At 42.4% G+C, this 22,820-nt stretch overlaps 1 protein-coding gene across 7 annotated transcripts in view; it reads left to right on the top strand.

The window, feature by feature from the left end:
* Positions 1 to 22,820, top strand: part of KAZN (kazrin, periplakin interacting protein) — a 623,945-nt gene that overhangs the window by 488,790 nt on the left and 112,335 nt on the right. For 4 of the 7 annotated variants that reach the window (XM_074218390.1, XM_074218384.1, XM_074218385.1 and 1 more), the window contains exon 3: positions 16,222 to 16,358. In XM_074218390.1, the coding sequence (XP_074074491.1) occupies positions 16,222 to 16,358 (137 nt within the window). The other 3 variants (XM_074218386.1, XM_074218387.1, XM_074218388.1) reach the window with 3 other exon arrangements.

Here is a 22,820-nt window from a genome sequence, read left to right as displayed (position 1 = left end):
GCTCAAGGTCACACAACTAATAAGTAGTAGAGAAAGAGACTGGTGAGTGAGAGGAGCACCCTGACCACTCACCTACCAAGGTAAAACAATAGGTGTGTTTAGATAGGGAAGAGTGGTAGGAGGCACCCAACTTTTAAAATAATAAGTCCAATTTTGGAGCTTTTCAGTTAATCGACAAACATTTATTAAATGACTACTGTGTATGCCAGCTACTGTGCTAGGCACTGAAGATACAATGACAAAAGCAGGAACAATAGCTAACATTTTTATAGAGCCTACTGTTGGCTAGGCACTGTGCTAAGCACTTTATAAGTGTCTCATTTGGAAGCAGGTGCTATTTTTACATATGGAAAAGCTGGAACAAATAGTGGGGAAGTAACTTGCCCAGAGTCACACACCTAGGAAGTGTCAGAGGTTAGATTTGAATTCAGGTCTTCCTGATTCAGTGTCCTGGCCACTGTACCAGGACTAACTGCCCAATAGCCTTTTCCCAAAATGTTCACAAAAATCTTCAGTGTCTGTAGTTCAGCTGTGATTATGCTCTTACACTCATTTTTACTTTACAGAGAACTCAAGATAAAGAGTAAGATTGCAGACAAGACTAGGGGGGCATCCATTGTTTTGCTTGAATACACTTATTTCGAACTTTGTTTTTCCTTTCGTTGGAAGATTGGGGAGGGAGACATAGGTATAGGGTATCAAGATAGATAAAAAAGAGTCATTTTTTATTTAAAATACCCTGAAAAGGACACGAAGAATACTAGAAACAAATAGGACAACATTCAACCAGTCATTTATTTAAAAAGAAAAGTGAGCTGTACATAATAGAGACCTGCAGTTTTAATGTGTATCCTTATTTTTTTCTGTTCTATATACAAAAAAAAAATGCTCATTTTATTTGGTGTTTAAGTTTAGGATAAAAATAAGTAAATTTGAAAAATTTATACCCATTTTCCAGATAATTAAACAGTAGGTGAGAGCTGGGAGTTATTAAATGACTCATGAATGATCATGAGTAAATGTAGTAAATGGTAGCATCAGGAGGAAAGGAAGGAAACCAGAGGATAAGCATCGAAACAAAAAAATAACCCTTGCCCTCATGGAGCTTACACTCTATTTGGGATAGACAGCACAACAAAAAGGAATTCAAAAGGGATAGAGGAAGGAGGGTTAAGTCCATTGCCCAGAACCACACAGCTAAGGAAGTATCTGAGGCTGGTTTTGAATTCAGGTCTTCCTGACTCCACACCATGTTCCATCCATTTTATAACCTAGTTGCCCAATAGCATTTTCACAAAAACCTCCTCAATGTCTGCAGTACAGAAGATACATCTTGGGTTGTGGTCTTCAAATCAGGAGCCAAGCAGGAAGAAGAATAAAGGGTGGGTCCCTCTACAAAATAGTGGACCTCAGAGGAATTCAACAATGGTGGCCATCCTGGAGGAGCTTGTTGGTCGTTCCAGGGGAATGAGATGCTAAGAGAAGTCCCAGGATGAGACACCAGCTGAGGCATGATTTTGAAGTCTGGAAGTCTGGAGCAGAGCCAAGAGGGGAAATCAAGGCCTCCTACTTTGCAGTCTAAAATCTTAAGATCTAAGGCCTACCAGGAAACACCAACTCACTCATTCCAATGTTTCTTAGCCTTCATTCTCAGGAAATCCTTCCTAAGTCTCTCAGGATATGACTTTAACTATATTCCATCCCTTTGGGCTTCAGTAGGGACAGAATGAAGGTTTGGTTTTTTTTACCACCCACAGTTAACACTGTCATCCATTAGGCTTTCCCTTTGTCACATGTCCGAGTACTCTCACTCCTCCAAGATCTTCTTTCCATCCCTGTAATCAGTTTTTGTTTGTTATAACTATTCCCAACCACACCCATCCCCACCCAGGAGATAGAGGTTCCAAAGAAAGGCATAGGCCTCTCAGAAAAGTCTAGACAGCTTTGAAGGGAAGGGAGCTGATGAGGAAGTTTAGTGAAAGGACTAGAGAGTACCAGAGGAAGACTGAACAGAAAGAGAGATATTCCAAAGGAGGAGATTAGAGAAAAGCCAGGTATTGAGAAGAGCAAGACCAGTAGAGGGAAGGAAGAAAGCAAAGGAGACAAGGTGGATTTTGTGACAATAGGATACCATTTCCCTTTTCCTTATTTTTAGGAATAGCAGGAGAGATGATGCTGTCCAGAGACTCAGAAGGGGCTCTTTCATATAAAGAAGTTTCCTTGTTAGGGAAGGAAACAGGACTGAGGGCTCATTGATAATCATATGTTGTCTACCCAAGAGGGAGCACTATGGAGAGGTAGACTCCCAAGAAAACTCCCAGTGATTCCACCATCCCATTCCTCAAGCCTATGTATAGTGGACAGACAAGATGACAGAACTAGACAAGCATCGATCTGATCCTGACTTCTAATCTTTGTTGACTTCTCAGGCTTAGGTTTAAACAGAGAGATCTTGACTCTCCTGCTTGACCCCAGAAAATCCAGCCAGCTTGCCCCAATAGATTTCTGAAATGATGTTGCCCTATTAATTGGTAGGATGAGTTAGTTTTATGTCAAATTTGGAAGTCTAACATAATTAAGATTTCTATAAAATATTTAGACCATCATGCCCAGAGATATTAATAATTACACATTTAAATATTAATGAAGATAATTAGATGAAAGATTGAACTTTTCACCAAATATACATTCAGGACTGATAAACTTTGTAATGCAAACTCATAGCCAATATATATATATGTGTATCGTGTAAATATGATCACATGTATATCACATGTACACATGTATATTTTATATGTATTTTATATATATATATATAAATATTTCATGGTTGGACTTTGATCTGCCTCTTTGAATGGTATTCAGTGAACCATTTTGCCCAGTAAAATGGAGTGTAAATGAGACCGTAGAGACCAGAAAAGCTTAGAGACCCATGCTGAGTTGTGATGGGCAATCAAAAAAAAATCTCCCTCTGCAATATAGTAATTAAAAAGAAATAAAGTAGATGGGTGAAGGATAGAAAGGAGATATTTTCTGACCTTTCCATCCCTCCTTGGCTGTCCTCAAATACTCAAGAGATGTCATTACTCTTGTTTGCATTTTTATCTTCTTGTTAGAGTATGAACTCCTTGAAATTAGAGGCTGACTTTACCTTCATACTTATTAAATGTTAGTTGACTTAACTTGACTTAGAGTCATAACTCTAGAATTTGAAAGGCTTTTTAGAACTCATTTAGTTTGACTCTCCCATTTTACAGTTGAGAAAACTGAGGCTTTGGATGATGAAGTTGTCCAAGGGCACAGAGATCATAAGTTTGTTCTGCTGGACTGTTGTTCTGAGGATAGTAGTAGGGGCAGTGGCTAGGAATGCAGAAAGGTAGCTTGAGGCTAGATGATAAGAAATACTTCCTACCATTATGTCACAGTGGAATGGACTGCCTGAGAAAACTGGGACTTTTCATCCTGAAGGTCTTCAGAAAAAGGCTGGGTGATCTTTTGGGGGGTATGGTGTAAAGAGACTTCCTGATCAATGGGTTGGCCATGGAGTATCCTTCCATCTCAGAGGAATCTCCAGCAACTAGAGGAATTAAAACTTGAGTGCTGAGTAAATTCTTACACATGCTACATGCTATAGAAGACAGTAGGGCATGATAGCTTGCAAACTAGACAAGAAATCAAATTGACCTAAGTTCCAGGCCTAATTTTCTTTCTTACAGACTTTGGAACAGTTCAGTCTCCCAAGCTTCAGTTTACCTAGATTGTTAAATGGAAGTTGGTCCATCTTGGATGGCTTCAGAACTGTGACTTTAGCTTCTGCCCTGGGTCCCCTGCCCTGTGAAAGAACAAATCAGACAAGGAGCCCTTTAGGGCACCTGTGTCTCTGCAGTGGGCCTATGGGCAATAATCATGCCATGGCTGTATGCTAGATTCACAGATTTAGAAATGAAATCACTAATGCTGGCTAAGCTATCAGTCAACACAAGGCCAACCATCAAATGATTTTAATTGGCTGTCTTATAGTAGCTGGCTGGCTGACTTGGTGCTAACTAACATCTCATTCCACCATTGGGAGAGTGGCTCTCTTCTCATCCTTCCATTTATTCAGTTGAGAAGTTCCCAGGCAGAGTTCTAAGTTGTGTAATGTGAGTGGAGGCTTATGTAATATCTAAGGATGATTGAAGACTCACCTCCTTTTAAATATCTGGGTAGTGCCTTCCTGCTATGGTTCAGGGAAGTTACCCCAGCAGTGTGGTCTAGGCCATACATGGACCTGATCCCAAAGGGACTCTTCAATGCAAAGAGGAGGTATACCCCTCTCTCTGCCCCTCAGAACTCTGAGCCAAGCCCAAAAATGACCTCATAGAACAACATAAATTTTAAAAATAGAGCCCATTGTGTGAGAAGATTATTGTGGAACATTCATTTCCAGAAAGTCCCTTCCAGAGTTCCTGTATCGAGGGAATGTCAGCGTCCTGAGCCCCATCAACTCCTATTTTTAGTTATTGCTTGATTGTGATTCAAAGGCAAAAGGGTTCTTCCCGGACCCCTGCCCCCTCCCCCCTACTGAGGCCAGGAAAACAAATATTCCCCTAATTGCCATATGAGATTCCTCAGGCTCACTTTTAATAGAAAGAGGAAGTTGAGTTCCGCCATCTCTGGGAATCAGTTTAGTATAGTGGAAAATAGACACAGTCCAACCACAGCACAACTGCCACATTGAAAGTCCTCAAAAGTAGGTTTGTCTATGTCATTCTCCTCCTCAAGTCATTTCATTGGGTCCTATTCTCTTGAGGATGAAATGGGACCATTTAAAGACTCCACAAGCTACATCCAGCCTCTCTTTCCAGAGAGATCATACCTTATTCTGCCATACTATATTCCTACCAAACTGTTCTCCAATTGCTGTTCTCTTCACCATTTGAAATGCATTCCATTTCCTACTGCCATGCCTTTGTCTCCCCTACCCAGAATTAGTTCATGTTACCTCTTAGAAGCCCTAACTTTTTTCAAGCTCATTTCAAGTGCTCTCTGCTACCTCAGACTTTTCCTGAGTCCCTCAGTTGTTAGTACCCTCCTCGCTCCACCCCACCCAAAGTAGTTTGTCTTTGCTTTGCTTATATTTTATATCAACTTATCCAAACATGTTGCTTCTCCTCAATAGAATATAAGCCACTATGCTTTAAACATCATAGTCATTGATCTTGTTGAGTTGATCAGTAGTTAGATGGATGGATGGATGGATGGATGGATGGATGGATGGATGGATGGATGGATGGAATAACTCTGCTGTTACTTATCCACGTTGTACCAGTTTTGCAGTCTTAGCTTCCTATTTTCTTGTACTTTTCTTACCCAGACTCTTTCATCTTCCCCTTCCCCCTCCCCCTCCCAGCTACAGATGTGCCCACAGGTTTGACTGAAGCCCCCGATTTTGTGGTCTCAACTACTGACAGATAACTCCATCTGTGACACATTAGTATTTCATAGTCATTCTTTAATAGCCTGACTAGGAAGGAATTTGGAGGCTAGAGCAAGAATGTTCACTTGGCTTCAAAGAGGACCGTTTCCAAGTGGCACTCACCCCAGATTGGAGTTGGCTTTGATTCTTCCTCCTGGACTGCCTGGAGGGGAGGCAGGGAAAATGTCAGACCAGGAGGTGATATGCTCTGGGAAGGGAGGGGACAGCATTAGGTGAGGGAATTTCAGGATTCCAAAGGAAAAGAAGTCCATCTCTCAGTGATGGACTTTGGTGAAAGAAGACATTTGCCCTCAGAATATAGAATGCCAGAGCTTGGAGGGCCTTTAGAACATAGAACATTAGAGTTGGGAGGCTTTTGGAACATAAAATGTTAGAACTTGAAGAGAACTTAGAAAAAAAGAATACTTAAGATAGACCCTTAAAACATTAAATATCTGAGTTCTCCTTAGGGAAGGGATCCTCAGGGCCCAACTGAAGGACAGCAATCCTTTTTCCTCCTTAGAGCCTTTGGCTTTTCCAGAATGATGCACTGGTTAGAGCATCAGATTTAGTCAAAGGACCTTGGCTCCAGTTCTTATTCTGAGGACTGGCCCAGGTCACACCACTAGGGGCCTCTGCATTTTCATCTGTAGAATGAGAAAAGCATTGGACTAGAGGACCAGGATGGTTCTTTCTGGTTCTATCTCTGAACCTATGAACCTGATTAACCTTCCTGCAGTGGGCTTCACTTTTGACCCTTCATTCACTTCCAGCCTCCGATAGTAGCTTTGCCCATACTGCCCAGCACTGGCTAATAGAAATGTAAAGCAGTCCCACACTCAGTGGATCATGAGTCTACAGTGCTCTGGTAGAACAATAACCTTTATATTAATTTTGAAAACATCACAACCAACAGCCACTTTCATGTCAAGCATACAATGAAATTTGAATTGGGTTTGATCCAGGACTGCCAAGGAGAAGGTTCAGACAAAGGGATGCTCCCCCTCCCCTCCCAGGCCAGAGGGAGGGTGAACATTGCCAGGGAGAATAAATCTCAGGTCAGCCCTGGCTGGTCATGTTGGGACCACTTGATTTCTTCTAACTGGTGCTATGTCACTCTTTCCACCCTCACCCTCAAACTTAAGCCAGGGAAGTTTGTTCTGGGCCAAACTCTGGCAGAACCAGCATATTTGGGGGTAGCTAAGCCAACACTGGAATACTCAATCTCAGCAAAGTCCTGCTTAAAAAACAGCTATTAAAATGTTTGTTTTATATGGAATTGAGAAAAAATGAAATATAATAAAAAAATTAAATGTAAAAAAAAAAAAGAAAAAGAAAAGGCCTGAACTAATTAGTGGGATTTTGAGCAAGTCACTTTCCAATTCAGTAAGAGAAATAGTAACAAGGGTGACATTTATAGAGTTAAGGATCATAGGCTTATAGACCTGAAAGGAGCCTTCCAATCTTGCTGGGTCCTTTCAATTCTGTTTGACTGTCCATGACCCTATTTGGGGCTCTCTTGGAAAAAATGCTGGAGAAGTTGGCCTTTTCCTTCTCCAATTCATTTTTCAGGCAAGCAGGACCAGGGTCATACCATTAAGATGTGTCTAAGGTAGGATTCAAACTCAGTGTTCCTGGCTCCATGCTTGAGACTCTGTACACTATGGTGCCCCCAGCTGCCTAAAGCACATTAAAGACCTGTTCCATTCGTCACATTTTTCTGTGCACTATGGCACCTCCTAGCTGCCTAAAACTTACTAAAGATCAGTTCCATTCACCACATTTTTTGAGCATTATGGCACCCCCTAGCTGCTTAAGACACATTATAGACCTCTTCCATTCACATTTTTCTGAGCACTATGATGCCCCCTAGCTCCTAAGACATATTAGAGACCTGTTCCATTCACATTTTCTGTGTACTATGGCACCCCCTAGTTGCCTAAGACACATTGGAGGCCTCTTCCATTAGAGACCAACAGTTCCATTCACCACATTTTACAGATGAGGAAAAAGGAAAATGGGTTTTCTAAGACCACACAACAGTTATTAAGTCCTGGCAGGACTAGAATACAGTTCTCCCAAATCCCATTTTATTATATGACAATAACTCTATAGGAAGGCAAAAGCTCCAAGGCAGTAGAATTCTGAAATCTACAGGTGAGGTGTGGGTTAAAAGAAAGACAAAATTCCAGTCTTGGAACTCCAGTCCAAAGTGGTAAATAAGTATGAACAAAAAAACTAGATGGAAGAAGATCTTGAGTTAACCTCAGAGGCAAGCAATAGGATTAAGGTCAATTCTCAATTGACAGATGAAGAAACTGAGGCTAGGGTGGGTAACAAGGGAGTTTGCCTAGGATCACACAGGCAGAAGTGGGGAAGAGGCAGGATGTTTTCTCCAGGCAATGAGGATTTTTTTCTTGTACCAAGTGCTTCCTCAATAGGATCAGATGTCAGAAGATGGAATTTAAATTCAGGTCCTTCCCAAAGTTATAAAGTCTAGTTTTTGAGATTTTTCCTCCTCAACTCTGATGCTAGGCAGAGACAAAGAAGGAGAAAAATGAACAAATGAAAAGCATTTGGGAGAGAAGGCAGAGAGGGGCCTTTGGTTACTCCAAGCACTTCTTCCTTAGGGTTGGCAGAGGATTCAATACAATGCAACAAGCCCCAGAAGAACCATTCTGAAGTTGTCCATGATCTCAGACTCACAAGATTGCCCCCGAGTTCCTTCCCCTGGCCTTGCCTGAACAGACTTCTAGCTTCCTTTCATTGGGTTTACAAAGACCTGGACAGTCTAGACCTGCTCCCATTGAGTACTTCACTAGGGCCAAGCCCAGAATTAGACACTGGGATAAACTGGACTCCCTTGTTGCCCTCACAGTGACATAGTACATGTAATCTCCTCTGTCTAATGATCTGAAGTCCTTTCCAGTTGTTAGAACATTCTGGATTTGAGTTCTGACAGAGTTCTAAGGGCCCTTATAGCTCTGATATTCACCCCAATATTTCAGCAACATCAGGCTGCAACCACACCATTAATCCAAACCTGTCCCTCCTTGGACCAAGCATCGGTATGACCTTTCTTCTCAGACCTTCAACCGTACATCCCCTGGAACCCAAAGACAGATTTCCTGGAAGTTACCCAGCAGTCATGGGAATAACGTTGGCGGATCGTTAGTCAGCATCATTTATGGTCAGAACTATGATAGTATCTGATCATCTTCGAACTTTTGTTCTTGATTAATAAAAACACTCTTGGCACATGCTTTTGCTCTGGTTGTCTTGTGCTAGTCCAAGAATTTCCCCTCTAGCAGCACAATAAGAAAGCCCCTGGCCATGCTTCTTGATCATGGCCCCAGTTCCCCAAAACCAACAAAATAGAACCAGGCTCCTATTCCATTATTCCTCACTGGAGGATCCAGGTGATTTGGGCCTGCTTTGAACACTTTAGGGTACCAGGTATCACACACTGACCATTTTGTCTGGTTGATATGGGAGGAAAAACTGTACTCAAAGGGCAAGGACTCCTACAGCATCCACACCATCACCAAAAGGACTGTTTTCCTGTTAAATCAGACCATACCAGACTCTGGTAAAGACAAGTGAGGATGTCTTTGCACAACATACTCCTAACTATAATAAATATAATGTGCAAGTCAGATACATTAATTTGGTCTGCAGATCAAAACTAACAAAATCAAAGGATGTCCTATGTTTAAGGACCCTCCCTGTTCTAACATTCTCTGTTCTAAGCCCCCTCCCAAATTTGACATTCTGGGTTCTAAGGGCCATTTCAGCTACGACATTCTGTTTTTTAAGGGGTTTTCTAACTTTAATATTCTATTCTGAGGGCCCGCCCAGCTCAGACATTCTATGCTTTTGGGGGAGGGAAGTTAAAGGGAGGAATATTATTACTATTTCAATAAATCAGTACTCAGGATAACCATAATTTCCATGTGTCCAGAAATCTTCTTAAGCTGAGGTCTTGGGTATCATCTACATGAGTAACCACTTGGAAAGCTGACTGTGTTGTCTCTCTCCATTACCCAATGTACCTTCCCTATTCCCATTTTCTGTCTCTCTCTCTCTCTCTCTGTCTCTGTCTCTGTCTCTCTGTCTCTCTGTCTCTCTCTCTCTCTCTCTCTCTCTCTCTCTCTCTCTCTCTCTCTCTCTGTCTCTCTCTCTCTCACCCACTCATTCTACCCCATCTGAAGCTAAGAGTAGGAAGTCCTGGGGAAGATCCATCAATGACTAATGACCCCTACCCCTAGGCTAAGGATATCCATAGGATCAGAGCAGCCCTGAGCCAACTTGCAACTTGGAGAAAAGAAGAGATACTAGGTGGGACATGTTTTGTTCCCCTTTGGCATGAGACATGTGGGCAGGCCACCTACCTGGCTGGGGATGGCTTTCAGAGACCTTTCCCTTAGCAGACATGTGGACTATAAGGAGGGAGATTCCTGGAGGAGGGAGGAAGGAGCCAAGGCCAGGAATGTGGCCTGGCAAAGACAGGCTGTCCCCCTGCTGGGACTGGAGGGAACACCCTGCTGACAGCCAGCCATCCAAGGCTGCAGCTGGCCCTTTTCATGGGAAAGGGGTGGATTTTACTGGTAATGGGGTGATTCCTCCAGCCCTCAAGAGTGCCTGGGTTCAGACTTTCTGGGAAATATTTGCTTTTACAAGAAAGCAGTATAGGATAGCGGGAAATATATTAATATTGAAGTTAAGGGGTTTGGGTTTGAAGGAGAATTCTGCTCCTTAGAACCCAGATGACCTTGAGATGGATACCAGATTTCCTATATGGCCTTCAACCTCCCCCTCTAGAAAGTGAAGGAACTGGACTAGGTGATCCTAAAGCATTGTCTAAAATCGAACATCCCCCCCAATAATAATAGCAACAATCATGTCTTGATTTATCTTGAGTTAGATGAGACTGTAAGAGCCATTTCTGGGCCATGTTGGAAGAGTAGTTATCAGTCTGTTTCATGGCCTGTGCCTGTCTTCCCCACAACCGACCCTTTTCCTTACCTCGTATGCCCAAAGCATTCTTTTAAAAATGATTTCCTGGGGTGGCTAGGTGGCACAGTGGATAGAGCACCGGCCCTGGAATCAGGAGTACTTGAGTTCAAATCTGGCCTCAGACACTTAATAATTACCTAGCTGTGTGGCCTTGGTCAAGCCACTTAACCCCATTGCCTTTCAAAAAAAAACCTTAATAAAATGATTTCCTTCCCCCATATGATTAAATTAATTATTCATAGCAAATTTAAATACATTTTTATAGTTATGTTTTCAAATTGCTTACATTTCCCAAGAAACCCTTTTCTCTCCCTTATAATTAAATTAAAAAAAAAAACAAGAAGAAACAGACATTAGAAGCAGACACCTGTGTCCTCCCACCTCTGCAAAGAAGCCTGAGAGGTACCTTCTCATACCTCTTTTTTTGGTCGGGGTAGACACTGTGCTAAGAGCTGAAGATACAAAGAAGGGCAAAGACCAGATGCCCTGCCCTTTAGGGGCTTATATTCTAAAGTAGGAGAGAACTGGCTAATAGCCAGGTATATCGAATATAGACAGAGGAGACATTGAAGTTAACTTGAGAGAAAGACACCAGCAAAGGAAGAGAACCAGGCATAATATCCCAATGTTCAATTTCCATTGTTTTGTGGTTGTTTTCTTTTTAATTCTCTTTGTTGTAGTCATGGTACTACCTTTTTTGTGGTTCTACTCACTTCTCTTGGCATCATTTAATACAGTTATCCTTTCTACATCTCAGGGATTAGGGATGAAACACCTCCAAGATCTGGAAAATCTGCCTAGAATTTTTTGGATCTCCTTTCCTACTAGAGAAGAAGTCTGAATTTTTTCTTTTTCTTTCATGTAGCATTTATAGTACCTTTTTGTAAATTTTGGGTTGATATTATGCAATACTATACATATATTTTATTTTAATATTTCTGAGTTTCTAAACTTTTTCCATATTGTCTGCTGACCTTTGTGTGTCAGCTGCAGCTTCTGCAAAACTCCCTAAAAATCACTTTTAATTTCTTATGCCAACCCTTTATATATTAATACTATGATAGGAAAAGTTATGATGTGAAAGGCATAACCTGTATAATAAGTTCTTCCTTTTCTTCATTTTTTATAACAGTGATATTTATTCCCCACTGGATGGACACCTAATTTCCATTGCTATTAATTCTAACAATCGAGAAGCTAACCAAAAGTGAAACAGTCTATTCCTGGGGGTGTTGGGGGTATTTTTCCTCATGAAGTAGAGATCACCTAGACATTTGTCACTTTATTATAGAGAATATTTTTTCCAGGTATGGAGTGGTCACTGAGGTCTCTTTGATTTCTTGGATTCTGTGACTGGTTTTTTTCCTTCTTTTGCTGAGAGGGAAGGAGGAATGGGCAGAGGATACAAAAAGGCAAATTTAGGCTTCATAGAAGAAAAATTTTCCTAACCTTGAAAGGTAGAATAATGAAAATGGAATAATGGACATCCTTGTGAGGTAGTGGATCCCCTCTTAATTTGGATTTCAAACCAAGACTAGATGATTCTTAGTTGACAAGTTATAGAAAAATCATAGAAACTTGTAAGGTATTCTTAGCATTCTGAGTCCTTTCCATCCACCTTACAGCAGAATTCTCTTCCAAATAGAGCAAACTCTTTAAGGAGAACAAGGATTGTTGTTTGTTTTCTGTGAGTCCCAACCTCTTAGCATACTTGCTTAATACAAAATTACCTTTAATATTTCATCCATTTATTCACTCCCCCCCCTCAGATTTACAGCTTTAAAGGAAGATAGAGACCATCTAGTCCAAATCCTTTTTTCCCCCCTCAAAGGAGGAAACTAAGGCTTATGGTAGTGAAATGACTTGCTGAAGTTCATATGAATAGGAAGTGGCAGTTAAGATTCGAACCCAAGGTCTTCAGATTTCAGAGCCAGTGATTGATCTTTCTTGTTTAGTTACAAAGATACTGGGTGGCATCTAAGATCCCTTCTCCCTGAGATTCTGTCTAGATTTGGACGCATGATCCTACATACAACAGGCTTATTTCTGGGACCTCCCCTGTCCCCTTTATCAGTGGAGACAGATTACTTTTTTTTTCTCTTTTCTATTCCTCTCTGACACCCCCCATCAGGTCCTGGAATCCTTTGGGAATCTGGTCTCCCATTGTGATATACATTCAGTGCTCTCACAGTCCCAGCCTGTGGTATGACATCATCCATCACCATGGAAATGGTTCTGGTGGAGTTGCGGTGGAATGGGACATGCCCCAGTGAACCTGCTTGATTAGGGAGGAAAACTGGGGGCAGGGGCAGGCTGCCTAGAAACAGAGGCCAGAGCTTGAGACACTCAGCAGATTTCTCAGATTGTTGTTGGCAAGTCTAGCTTAGAAGTGTTTGGGGATGTGTTTTGCTGGGGAAAGATCTTTGTAACTAGAGTGAGAAGGCACATTTATGAGCAAGAAAAAGGCAGTTTGAGACTTGACAAATATAATAACGTAAGATAGTTTTGTTTGCTTTTTAAACTAGACTTGTGATGCCATTGCTATAGGGAAATAACTCTTAGTGAGGAACTTCTCTCAACCAATGCAGATGGGTCCTTGTCTCTGCCATAAAGTCTTAAAGGTTGTTTGGGATCCTCAGAGGTTGTTTGGGCCAGCTAGTGGTGCAGTGGCTAGAGTACTGGTCCTGGAGTTAGGAGGACATGAGTTCAAATCCAGTCTCAGACACTGATCCTGTGATATTTCACCCTGTTTGCCTCAGTTTCCTCAACTGTAACATGAGCTAGAGAAGGAAATGGGAAACAATTCCAATATCTTTGCCAAGAAAACCCTAGATGCAGTCACTGAAAGTCAGACGTGACTGAAATGACTCAACAGCAGTAACTAGAGGTTGTAGGGGCAGCTAGGTGGTGAAGTGGATGGAGCACTGACCCTGGAGTCAGGAGGACCTGAGTTCAAACCCAGCCTCAGACACCTAATAATTGTCTAGCTGTGTGACCTTGAGCAAGTCACTTAGCTCTACTGCTTTATATAAAATTTTTAAAAAGCAGCTAGAAGTTGTTTTAATGTGTGTGTGTGTGTGTGTGTGTATGTGTGTGTAGTCATATAACTAGAGGTTTATGATTTACCCAGGGTCACACACATGACAGATTTAAGATTTAACCCCAGGTCATAGGATCTTCCATTAGAATTCACAGAGACCTCAGAGTTCAGTCTCTTCATTATGCACATGAGGAAATGAACTGAGGATTCAAAAGTGACTTCCCCAAGGTCAGACCTGGTATAAGGGGCACTCTTTCACCTTCTTCCTTCATGGGAGGGGTTGATGATGAGGTATTCCCTGCTCCCCATCCCTTGGCACCTGCCTCTTATATTCACCTGATCCAGGAGGGTAGTTTTCACTATAGAGACCTCTCATTCAGGGCACCAGGCTGGAGGGGTTTCCTGGGAGTATTGCTGTAATGTTTCAGAACATTGGGCTTCTTTTCTAATGGAATGCCATCCATCCCTGGGATGGTCTAAGCTTTTGAAACAAAAATCTGGGCCAGGTTCTTTTCCCCAGGGATGGGAGAAGGAGGGCAAAGAGAGAAGAGCAAGCATCTGGTGGTGAAAGCACCTCCTCCATTAGGGGAGCCCACTCTGTGGTAGGGGAGGGGCCACTCTCCTTTTCCCTGATAGAAAAATCAACCAGGTGACACATTAATGACTTCTCTCTTGGCTCTTTGCGGCCCTCAGCTGTCATGGTGATGAGAGGAATGTGGATCTCAGATTCCAGATGGCTTCTCTCAGGACCCTAGGAATGGGAACACGTTGGTTTCTGGGGGATGGGGTGGGGTGGGAGAGGGGTGTCCAAGAAGCACAGTGGGTTCATACAAAGAGTCCAAGCTAGAACTTGGGACCCCCATCATTCACCATACTACCCTGGTGAGGTCCTTACTGGGGAATGAGGGGATTAAACCAGGGTAAGCATCATTTACCTTATTTGTCTCCTTCCATTTTGGAGCCTTTGGCCCCTGGGGAGCAAATTCCTTTCCCCATCCTAACCACATAGTGTATTCTTTCTTCCACTCTCCCTCTCTTCCTTTATCCTTCCTTCCCTCCTTTCCCTTTTTTATCCCTTCTTCCTTCCCTTCTTCCATCTCTTTCCCTCCTTCCTCTTTTCTTCCTTTAGTCCTTTCCCTTCCCGTTTCTTCTTCCCTCTTTCCCTTCCTTTTTCCTCCCTCTCCCCTTCCATTTCTCCTTTCCATTGTTCTTCCCTCCCTCCCCCTTCCTTCCTCCTTCCTTTTTTCTTCCCTCCTTCTTCCCTCCCTCCTTTCATTCCTCCTTTCCTCCTTCTATCCCATCCTTTCTCTTTTCTTTCTTCCTCCCTCTTTTTTCTCTCCTTTCCTTCTCATTTCTTCCTACTTCTCTCCCTACTTCCATCCCTTTTCTTCTCCCTCCCTTCCATTTTCTTTCTTTTCCTTCTCTCCCCCTTCCTTCCTCTTTTCACCTGCCCTTTTTACCTTATTTCCTTCCCACCTTTCCTCCCTTTCATCTATCCATCCATTCTTCCTTTCTCTGTTCATCCCTCCCTCCTTTTCTTCCCACTCTTCATTCTTTCCTCTCTTCCTCCTTTTCATCCTTCTCTCCCTCCTTTCCTTTCTTTTTCCTCCTTTTTCCCTCCCTTCTTTTTAGTTTTCTTCCTTTCTCCCTCCTCCTTCCCTTGTTTCTTCCTCCTTCCATTCCTTCTTCCCTCCTCCTTCTCTCCTTTCCTCCCTTTCTTTCTCCCTTCTTTCTTCCTCCTTCTGTCCCTTTCTTTCCCAAGTCTCAAGACCAGCATTCTACCTACTCTATTCTGCCCATCTCCTTTACATGTAATGGAGTTGCCTCTATTATTCTGATTTTGTCTACGGGAATGGGTGTTTCTGAGGATCGAGGGTCTGGTTGTCCAGGTATGAAGCCATGATTAGCTCCACCATGATGGAGGGCCTCACCCTCTGCACCTAGTGCAGGCTGGAACCTTCTTTTCTGATATTTGCCATTTCTCAAATGGTCACATGATCATTAGGTGTCAATGACTAGGTTTGAACTGGTGTCTTCCCAACTTCAAATTCAGGTGTCTATCCCCCAGATTAAGTTCTTACTAGCACACTATAGGTGCTTGTCACTAATTAATAAGTGCTCACTGATTGGTTAATTGGTAGATCCCTCCAGAGGGCCAACCTGCTCTCCCACCTTGGTGTGACTTCTCATGGTGGATCTTTCAATACCTTCTGATATACTAGGGAACCTGTGTTTTAAGTGCTAGGAAATCCTTTGACAGATGGCAAGCCTAGGAAGAGACAAAGAGGGTATCAGTAGTATGAAAAAGCCTTGTTTACTTGCTAAGAGGCTCCTTTCCAGATGAGATGTTTCATATTTTTAATCAAGCTGGGTCCCCAACCGTGGGAACAAGAACAATTGGCAGCATCTTAGGCCAGGGTGGATTGACAGTTTCTCCTCACTGGCTTTCCAGGTGCTCTGTGATTCATTTTAATAGAATCTGACACTTGAATCAGCTAGACTGACCCCACAAAGTCAAGACAAGGGGTCCCAAAGCTTCTCCCAGTAGGGAGGGCCATGGCCTCTTTCTACATCTGAAATCAGTACTGATTTAGGAAAAGCCAGGAGGAAACAAAAAGGTACCAAGTGAAGGAAGAAGGGGGGCGGCAAGAAATAGCCACCTTCCAGCTCAGTCTCATATCAATACTCTGTTCTCTTTTTCTCTTAGCCATGAAGGCTGATAGAAAGCGTTTGAAGGCCGAAAAGACAGACCTCGTGAGCCAAATGCAACAGCTCTATGCCACCCTGGAGAGCCGGGAAGAGCAGCTTCGGGATTTCATCCGGAACTATGAGCAGCACAGAAAAGTAAGGCCAGCTGTGCTTCTGCTGCTATTTTATTGTCTGTATATGCTTGTGAGTATGGGTGTGTGCTCTTATGGGCATCTTACAAGTGTCTTCTGATGCCACTCCACAGTAGGAGCATAAGTAGAGAGCTGGAAGAACTTTTAGAGGCCATTGAGTTCATTTTACAATTGAGGAAACTGAAGCAGCCAGGTTAAATGATTTGCCCAGGGTCATACAGCTAGAATTTACTTAAGAAAGAATTTGAATCCATATCTTCCATGATTCTAAGTCCATTATCCTAAGCAGATGTGGAATGAGGAGATGATGGTTGACTGGGACCAGAGTCCAGCCACCTACTAGGAAACCCCACCAAACTGTCTTCCATATTATTCATTCTTTAAACTTTCACTTTTCACATTATGGAGCCAATGGGCCTCAATTCAAGTCCCACCTGTTTGTTGCTTTTGATCTATGTGGCCTTGGGCAAGACACTTAGTTTACCTGGAACTCAATTTTCTCATTTGTAAAATGAGGGATTAGATTAGTGGCCTTTAGAGCTTCTTATGACTTTTTCTACGATCTCTGGGTCCTCTTTCAGATCTATGTCTAGATCTTATGATATCAGGATGGGATGGATGGATAGATGGATTGAGGAGTAGATGATGGATGGATGGATGGATGGATGGATGGATGGATGGATGGATGGATGGATGGATGGATGGATAGGTTGGTAGACACTAAGAAAGATGTACATACCTCACAAAGGAAGTTGTATATACAAAGTAAATGAGATAATGTGTAAAGTGAAGATCAAGTTACAATTATGATTAGATAAGGATAGATAATGAAATTTTTGATTTCATTAGCCTAGGGAACTCTCAGAGGAGGAAATTCTCTCTGTCAATACATATTCTTTGTAACATACAGAATTAGAGTAACACAGATTTAGAACTGAGAAACTAAGAGATTACATGACTTGCCCAGGGTCATTCAGATATAGGATGTGACTCCAGATTTCTTTGGCTCCAAGGCCAACTCATTCACTGTGCCACACTTTCTTCTCTAATATGGATGGATGAATGAATATATAATTCCCGAAGTGATTCACTTGACCAGAATCTGACAATTTACTACTTTAAATTTAAATATTTTATCAGTGAACTTTTACTAAATTCTAAGGCACAGAATATTGTTTTAGGTAAAAGTAGAGTGGTGAAGAGTGGAGAGAAAATGCCTTTAGATTTGATCAATTAGATAGATTTTGATAGAACAATCCTTGACTTCATAGCATGAACCTTCAAATAGGAGGCTAAGACAAATACAATAATTCTAATGGACATCATTACCAGGTAAGTGAATTTGAGAGGTATAAATAAAGTATGTTTGAGGTCACCCTGAGGGGATCTCATTTCTGATTAGGGGAACCAGGGAAGACTTCCTGGAGGAGATCGACATTTTGGTGAGAGGTAGAAATGGTTGGGAAATTCATCAGATCATAAAGAGGGGGCACCCATTTCTCTGGTGGTACCCATTGCATCCTCATTCCACCACCTTGTTTTTATTCCCATGTGGCATCTCTTTCCTTTCTCCTCCTAGCTAAAAATGACCACCCCCACTGAGGTAGACTGACCCAGCCAGACCATTCATATCCTCCACCCTGAAGGGGATGTGATGTGCACTCCCTGGGCACTTGGAATGCCCAGAGGTGGCCTCCTTTTGGGAGGCTGGCACAATTCAAGTTCATGCCTGCACCTAGGTCCTCAGCTACCTGGCTGTTACTCTGCTGCTCTACTGTCCACAGGAAGTGGATATGCTTGCCTTGAAATCAACTTCTCTGTTCTATTAGTGATGAGTCAAGGGCACCAAAGATAAGTGGACAGCCTAGAAATCAAAAGAAAGAAAAAAATTAATTGGGAGCCAAGAGAACAGGTGTTGAAGAGCTCTCACTCAGTCAAGGCAGAACAATGCATTTTAAACTGGCATTCATAGCAGGGGCTTCTGGGGATTGTGAGCACAGGCGAGAACTGCCATGATGCTCTCCTTAATGAATATGTTTCCTCAGAACAGAGACTTCCCCGAACCCACCACAACCTTTGACCTACAACAGTTTCTCAAATAGGGAACCCCAGGATCTATGGGGTCATGAGAGTTCTCCGAATAAGTCTTGTGGGAATCCCAGGACCTCCGACCTTTTTTCCTAGTTGCCTCTTCCTCTTTATTTCCCAGTTAGAAAGCCCTCCCCTTAGTTGCTTTTTCCCTTCTTTTTTTTTTCCAAACCTGAAGTTTTGGTTGGGCCCAGTGTAGCTGTCCAAAAAACAGTGGAACATGGAAGAAACATGCTTACTGATCTCTTATCCTTGGCAGTGACAGGTAGGTTTCTAGAAGAGACCATGGATAAAGAGCTGGGAGGGTCCTTAGAATACTGGCTGTCAGACCTGGAAGCACCCTTAGAACACAGGATGTCAGAGCTAGGAGAGCCCCTAAAACACAGGATGACAGACCTGGAAAGGCTCTTAGAATACAGGATGTCAGACCTGGGAAGACCCTTAGAACACAGGATGTCAGAGCTGGGAAGATCCTTAGAACACCAGAGGAAATCTTTCGAGGTCATAGAGCCCTACCCTCTTATTTTTACAAACTGGGCAGCTCAAGCCCAAAGAGGCAGAGTGATTTGCCCAATGGGCCCACTTGCATTGATAAGAGAAACATGCTTACAGGGAGCTGAATCGGCAAATCCAGGAAACAGATTTACTCATTTAAAACCAATCAAATTGTGAGCTAATTGGTCTATGGATTGCATTTGTGATTAGTCGAGTTGGTCTGGGTCCATCCAGAGCTGCTTTATCCCTGAGGCACTGTTAGCCCAGTATCCCCTCCCCCCCAGCCTTCCCCTGCCTCCCCCTTCTACCCTCCCACTTAAATTAGAGTCAAGCAGGGTGGGGGCTCGAGGAGTGCTGACTCTAGGTCTTGGCTAAAGCTGCATGAAAATATCCTTGCTCTGCCTCTGTGGGGCTGTCAAGGGAGGAGCTGCTGGACAGATGAAGGGAGCAAGGCCATATCTGGGCCTGCCAGGTTAGACCCCCACATTTCCACATTCCATCAAACTGTGCAGAATGAACTCCCTTGTGAATGAATGTCTGGCCTGCAGAGCAACTCGGGACATCTCCAAGTGCAACCATGAAAGTCTGCCTGCTGGCCAGGGCTTCTAGAAGGAAAATTTCATGGTTGGAAATCACCTACTCTTCCCCTGCCACTTTTTAGATCATTATCTGCTAGGGATACTAGAGAACTCTGGCCCTGGAGTGACAAGGGCCTGAGTTCAAAAGGATACCTACCACCTGTTTGACCCTGGGAAAGTCATTTCAACTCTGTTTGCCTCAATTTCCTCATCTGAAAAATAGGAGTAATAATACCCTTATATCCAAGGGTGGATGTGAGAATCAAATAAGATGATATTTGTAAAGTACATAGCTTAGTAGTGTCTAGCTTATAAAAACATTTATAAATGTTAACTGCTATTGTTATCATAGCACATTGTTATCCTCATCAACATTACTGTTATTTATTATCATCTCAAACCCAGATAATGAGAAAGTAGCAATGTCTCTCTAGAACTGGGTTACAGATATGAGAGAGGGTGGGTCCAAAGAAGATGAGGAGGGGACCAGGAAGAAGAAACACCTCATCAGAGGAGGGGGTGGTGAAGGATAAGATCTTAGATCTAGAGCTGGAAGGAAACTTAAAGGCTATCTAGGCCAACCCCCTTCTTTTACAGATGAGGAAACTGAGACCAAGGAAAAAATAGATAACTTGCCAGAGGTCACTCAGGCAAGATTTTTTTTTTTTAGCTTTTGCAAGGCAATGGGGTTAAGAGTGACTTGCTCAAGGTCACACAGCTAGGTAATTATTAAATGTCTGAGACTGAATTTGAACTCAGGTCATTCTGACTCCTATCCACTGTGCCACCTAACTGCCCCCAAAGGCAAGATGTAAGCACAGGTCCTCTGACTCCAGACTGAGGACCTTCTGCTAACACTGGAACAGAGGAAGGTGAGGTTAAGGAGACCTCTGGTCACTAAGTTGCCATAAAGCCTCCCAGCTTCTGTTCTTAGAGTGTGAGATAATACAATTGAAATTTCTGGACAATTCATAGCCCAGTGGCATATAGTAGGTACTTTACAAAATGCTTATGTGCTGTTTATTTTTTGCTGAACAGAATAGAAACAGAAAGGAATTCGGAGTCTGAGTTATGATGGAGGAGAGGAAGAGACACATGGAAGGGGAGAGAGAAAGAGACAGAGGAGAAGGTGAAAGAGCTTGATTGTATTTGGGGATAATGAATCCTTTTCATCTAAATCATTTATTACTTAGCTATCATCAGAGCTGTTTTAAGTTCTGATTCTCATGGAACCTTGCCTCTCCACCTCTGAAAGATAGTTACCCGTCTATGATCAAAGCAGCCAGCAGCCAGCTTCCATTTCAGCTGCTTCCCAAAGTGACCAAAATTAAGCTATCAGAAATGAGTGAATGAAGAAGGCATCTGATCACAGGACTGTAGGTTTAAAGGTGGAAGGAATTTTAGTCCACCTAATTTCTCTCCCACTCCTGAAGTCATAGGCAGGGGGCACTGGCACCAGTCAGGTAGAAAAACAGAAGTTTATTATCTGGAACAGAAGGTTCCAGGTATTGACAGTGTCTACAAGGCTTTATTAAGCCTACTATGTGCCAAGCACTTTGCTAGGTGCTGAGAATACAAAGAAAGGCAAAAAACAGTCCCTGCTGTCAAGGAGCTCAGAGGAAAACAACTTGGAAACAGTCGTATTTACAAATAAGATAGATGCTGGATCTATTGGAGATAATCAACAGTGAAGGCAACAGATGGTGGGAGTAATGCAAGGCTGCAACTTGCAGAGGGCAGAGAAGGGAAGGAAGAAACAGTGGGGAACAAAGACCTAACAGTGTAAGATGAAGGATGAAGAGTGTTAAGACAGAGGTGGTAACCTGTGGAAAGAAAGACCCAAAAAAGTCACTAAATGACCGGATTTGGAAACAGAGATCCAGAGAAGTCAATTAACTTACTTGGGTTCAAATTGTTGAACCCTTCCACACAGAGAGTAGGAGGTTTAATACCCTTCCCTTGCCTCAAAAACATACCAACATACAATCCTCTCTTCCCCACAGTGAGAAAGAACTAGCAGAGACAACTGGGTAGTGCAGTGGCAAGAGCACCAGCCCTGGAGCCAGGAGGAGCTGAGTTCAAATGTGACCTCAGACAGTTATTAGCTGTATGACCCTGGGCAAGTCACTTAACAAATAAGGAAGGAGGGAGGAAGGAAGGAAAGACTAGTTTCTTTTTATGACAATACCATGATTTCTTTTGTTGTCACGTAAACTCAGTGATCAAAGGACTGACTCTTTCCCAGTAGACAAGAGCTATGCACTAGCTCATGGCCTCTCATGAGTCTCTGATTAATTTTTTGTGAAGTGAGACACCGGAGATCTCTGATTCATTGTGTGTGTGTGTGTGTGTGTGTGTGTGGCAATGGAGTAAAGTGATTTGCCCAAGATCACAGAGCTAGTGTCAAGTGTCTGAGGCTGGATTTGAACACAGGTCCTCTTGACTCCAGGGTTGGTGCCACCTAGCTGTCCCTCTCAAATTCATTTTTGCAGAGTGAGAATGTAGAGAATGGAATTGCTCAAAGTGGACTGACTGCTTTTCTCTATAGCAGGAATCCTTAACCAAAGATCCACTTGGATAAATTTTGGTATACTCATCAATTTAGATTGGAAAAATGTTTATCTTTATTTTCACTAACCCCCAAATGAAATTTAGCATTTCTTTCAATTATTTTTCCAGAATTTTTTTTATTTTTTAATTGAAGGCAGTGGGGTTGAGTGACTTGCCCAAGGTCACACAGCTAGGCAATTATTAAGTGTCTGAAGCTGAATTTGAACTCAGGTCTTCCTGACTCCAAGGCTAGTGCTCTATCCACTTCACCACCTAGTTGCCCCCTCAATTATTTTTAAATGGTTTATTATTTTTATTTGTCAAGGAACATGCATTCCCCCCCAAATTCTAAAAATAATTTAAAGTTTTGAATTACAAAATCTATCCCTCCCTCTCTGGCCTCTCCCTTCCCTGAGATTGTAAACAACCAGATATAGGTTATTCATGTTCAATTATGTAAAACAATTCCATATTAGTCATTGTGTACAGGAAAATTCAAATAAAAAATGGAAGAAAGTAATAAATAGTATGCTTCAGTCTGAATTCAATCAATATCAGTTCTTTCTGTAGAGGCAGATAGTTTACTTCATCATGAGTCCTTTGGGATTGTCTTGCATCATTGTATTGTTGAGAATAGCCAAGTCATTCACAGTTCTGCATCGAACAATATTGCTGTTACTGATTACAATTATTTTCCTATTTTCCTGGTTCTGTTCATTTCATTTTGCATCATGTGAATATTTCCAGGATTTTCT

The sequence above is a fragment of the Macrotis lagotis genome, chromosome 1 (genome assembly GCF_037893015.1).
Source record: "Macrotis lagotis isolate mMagLag1 chromosome 1, bilby.v1.9.chrom.fasta, whole genome shotgun sequence".
Taxonomy (NCBI): Eukaryota; Metazoa; Chordata; class Mammalia; order Peramelemorphia; family Peramelidae; genus Macrotis; species Macrotis lagotis.
Note: the sequence above shows the minus strand (reverse complement) of the source record. Positions and strands in the feature narration are given on the sequence as shown.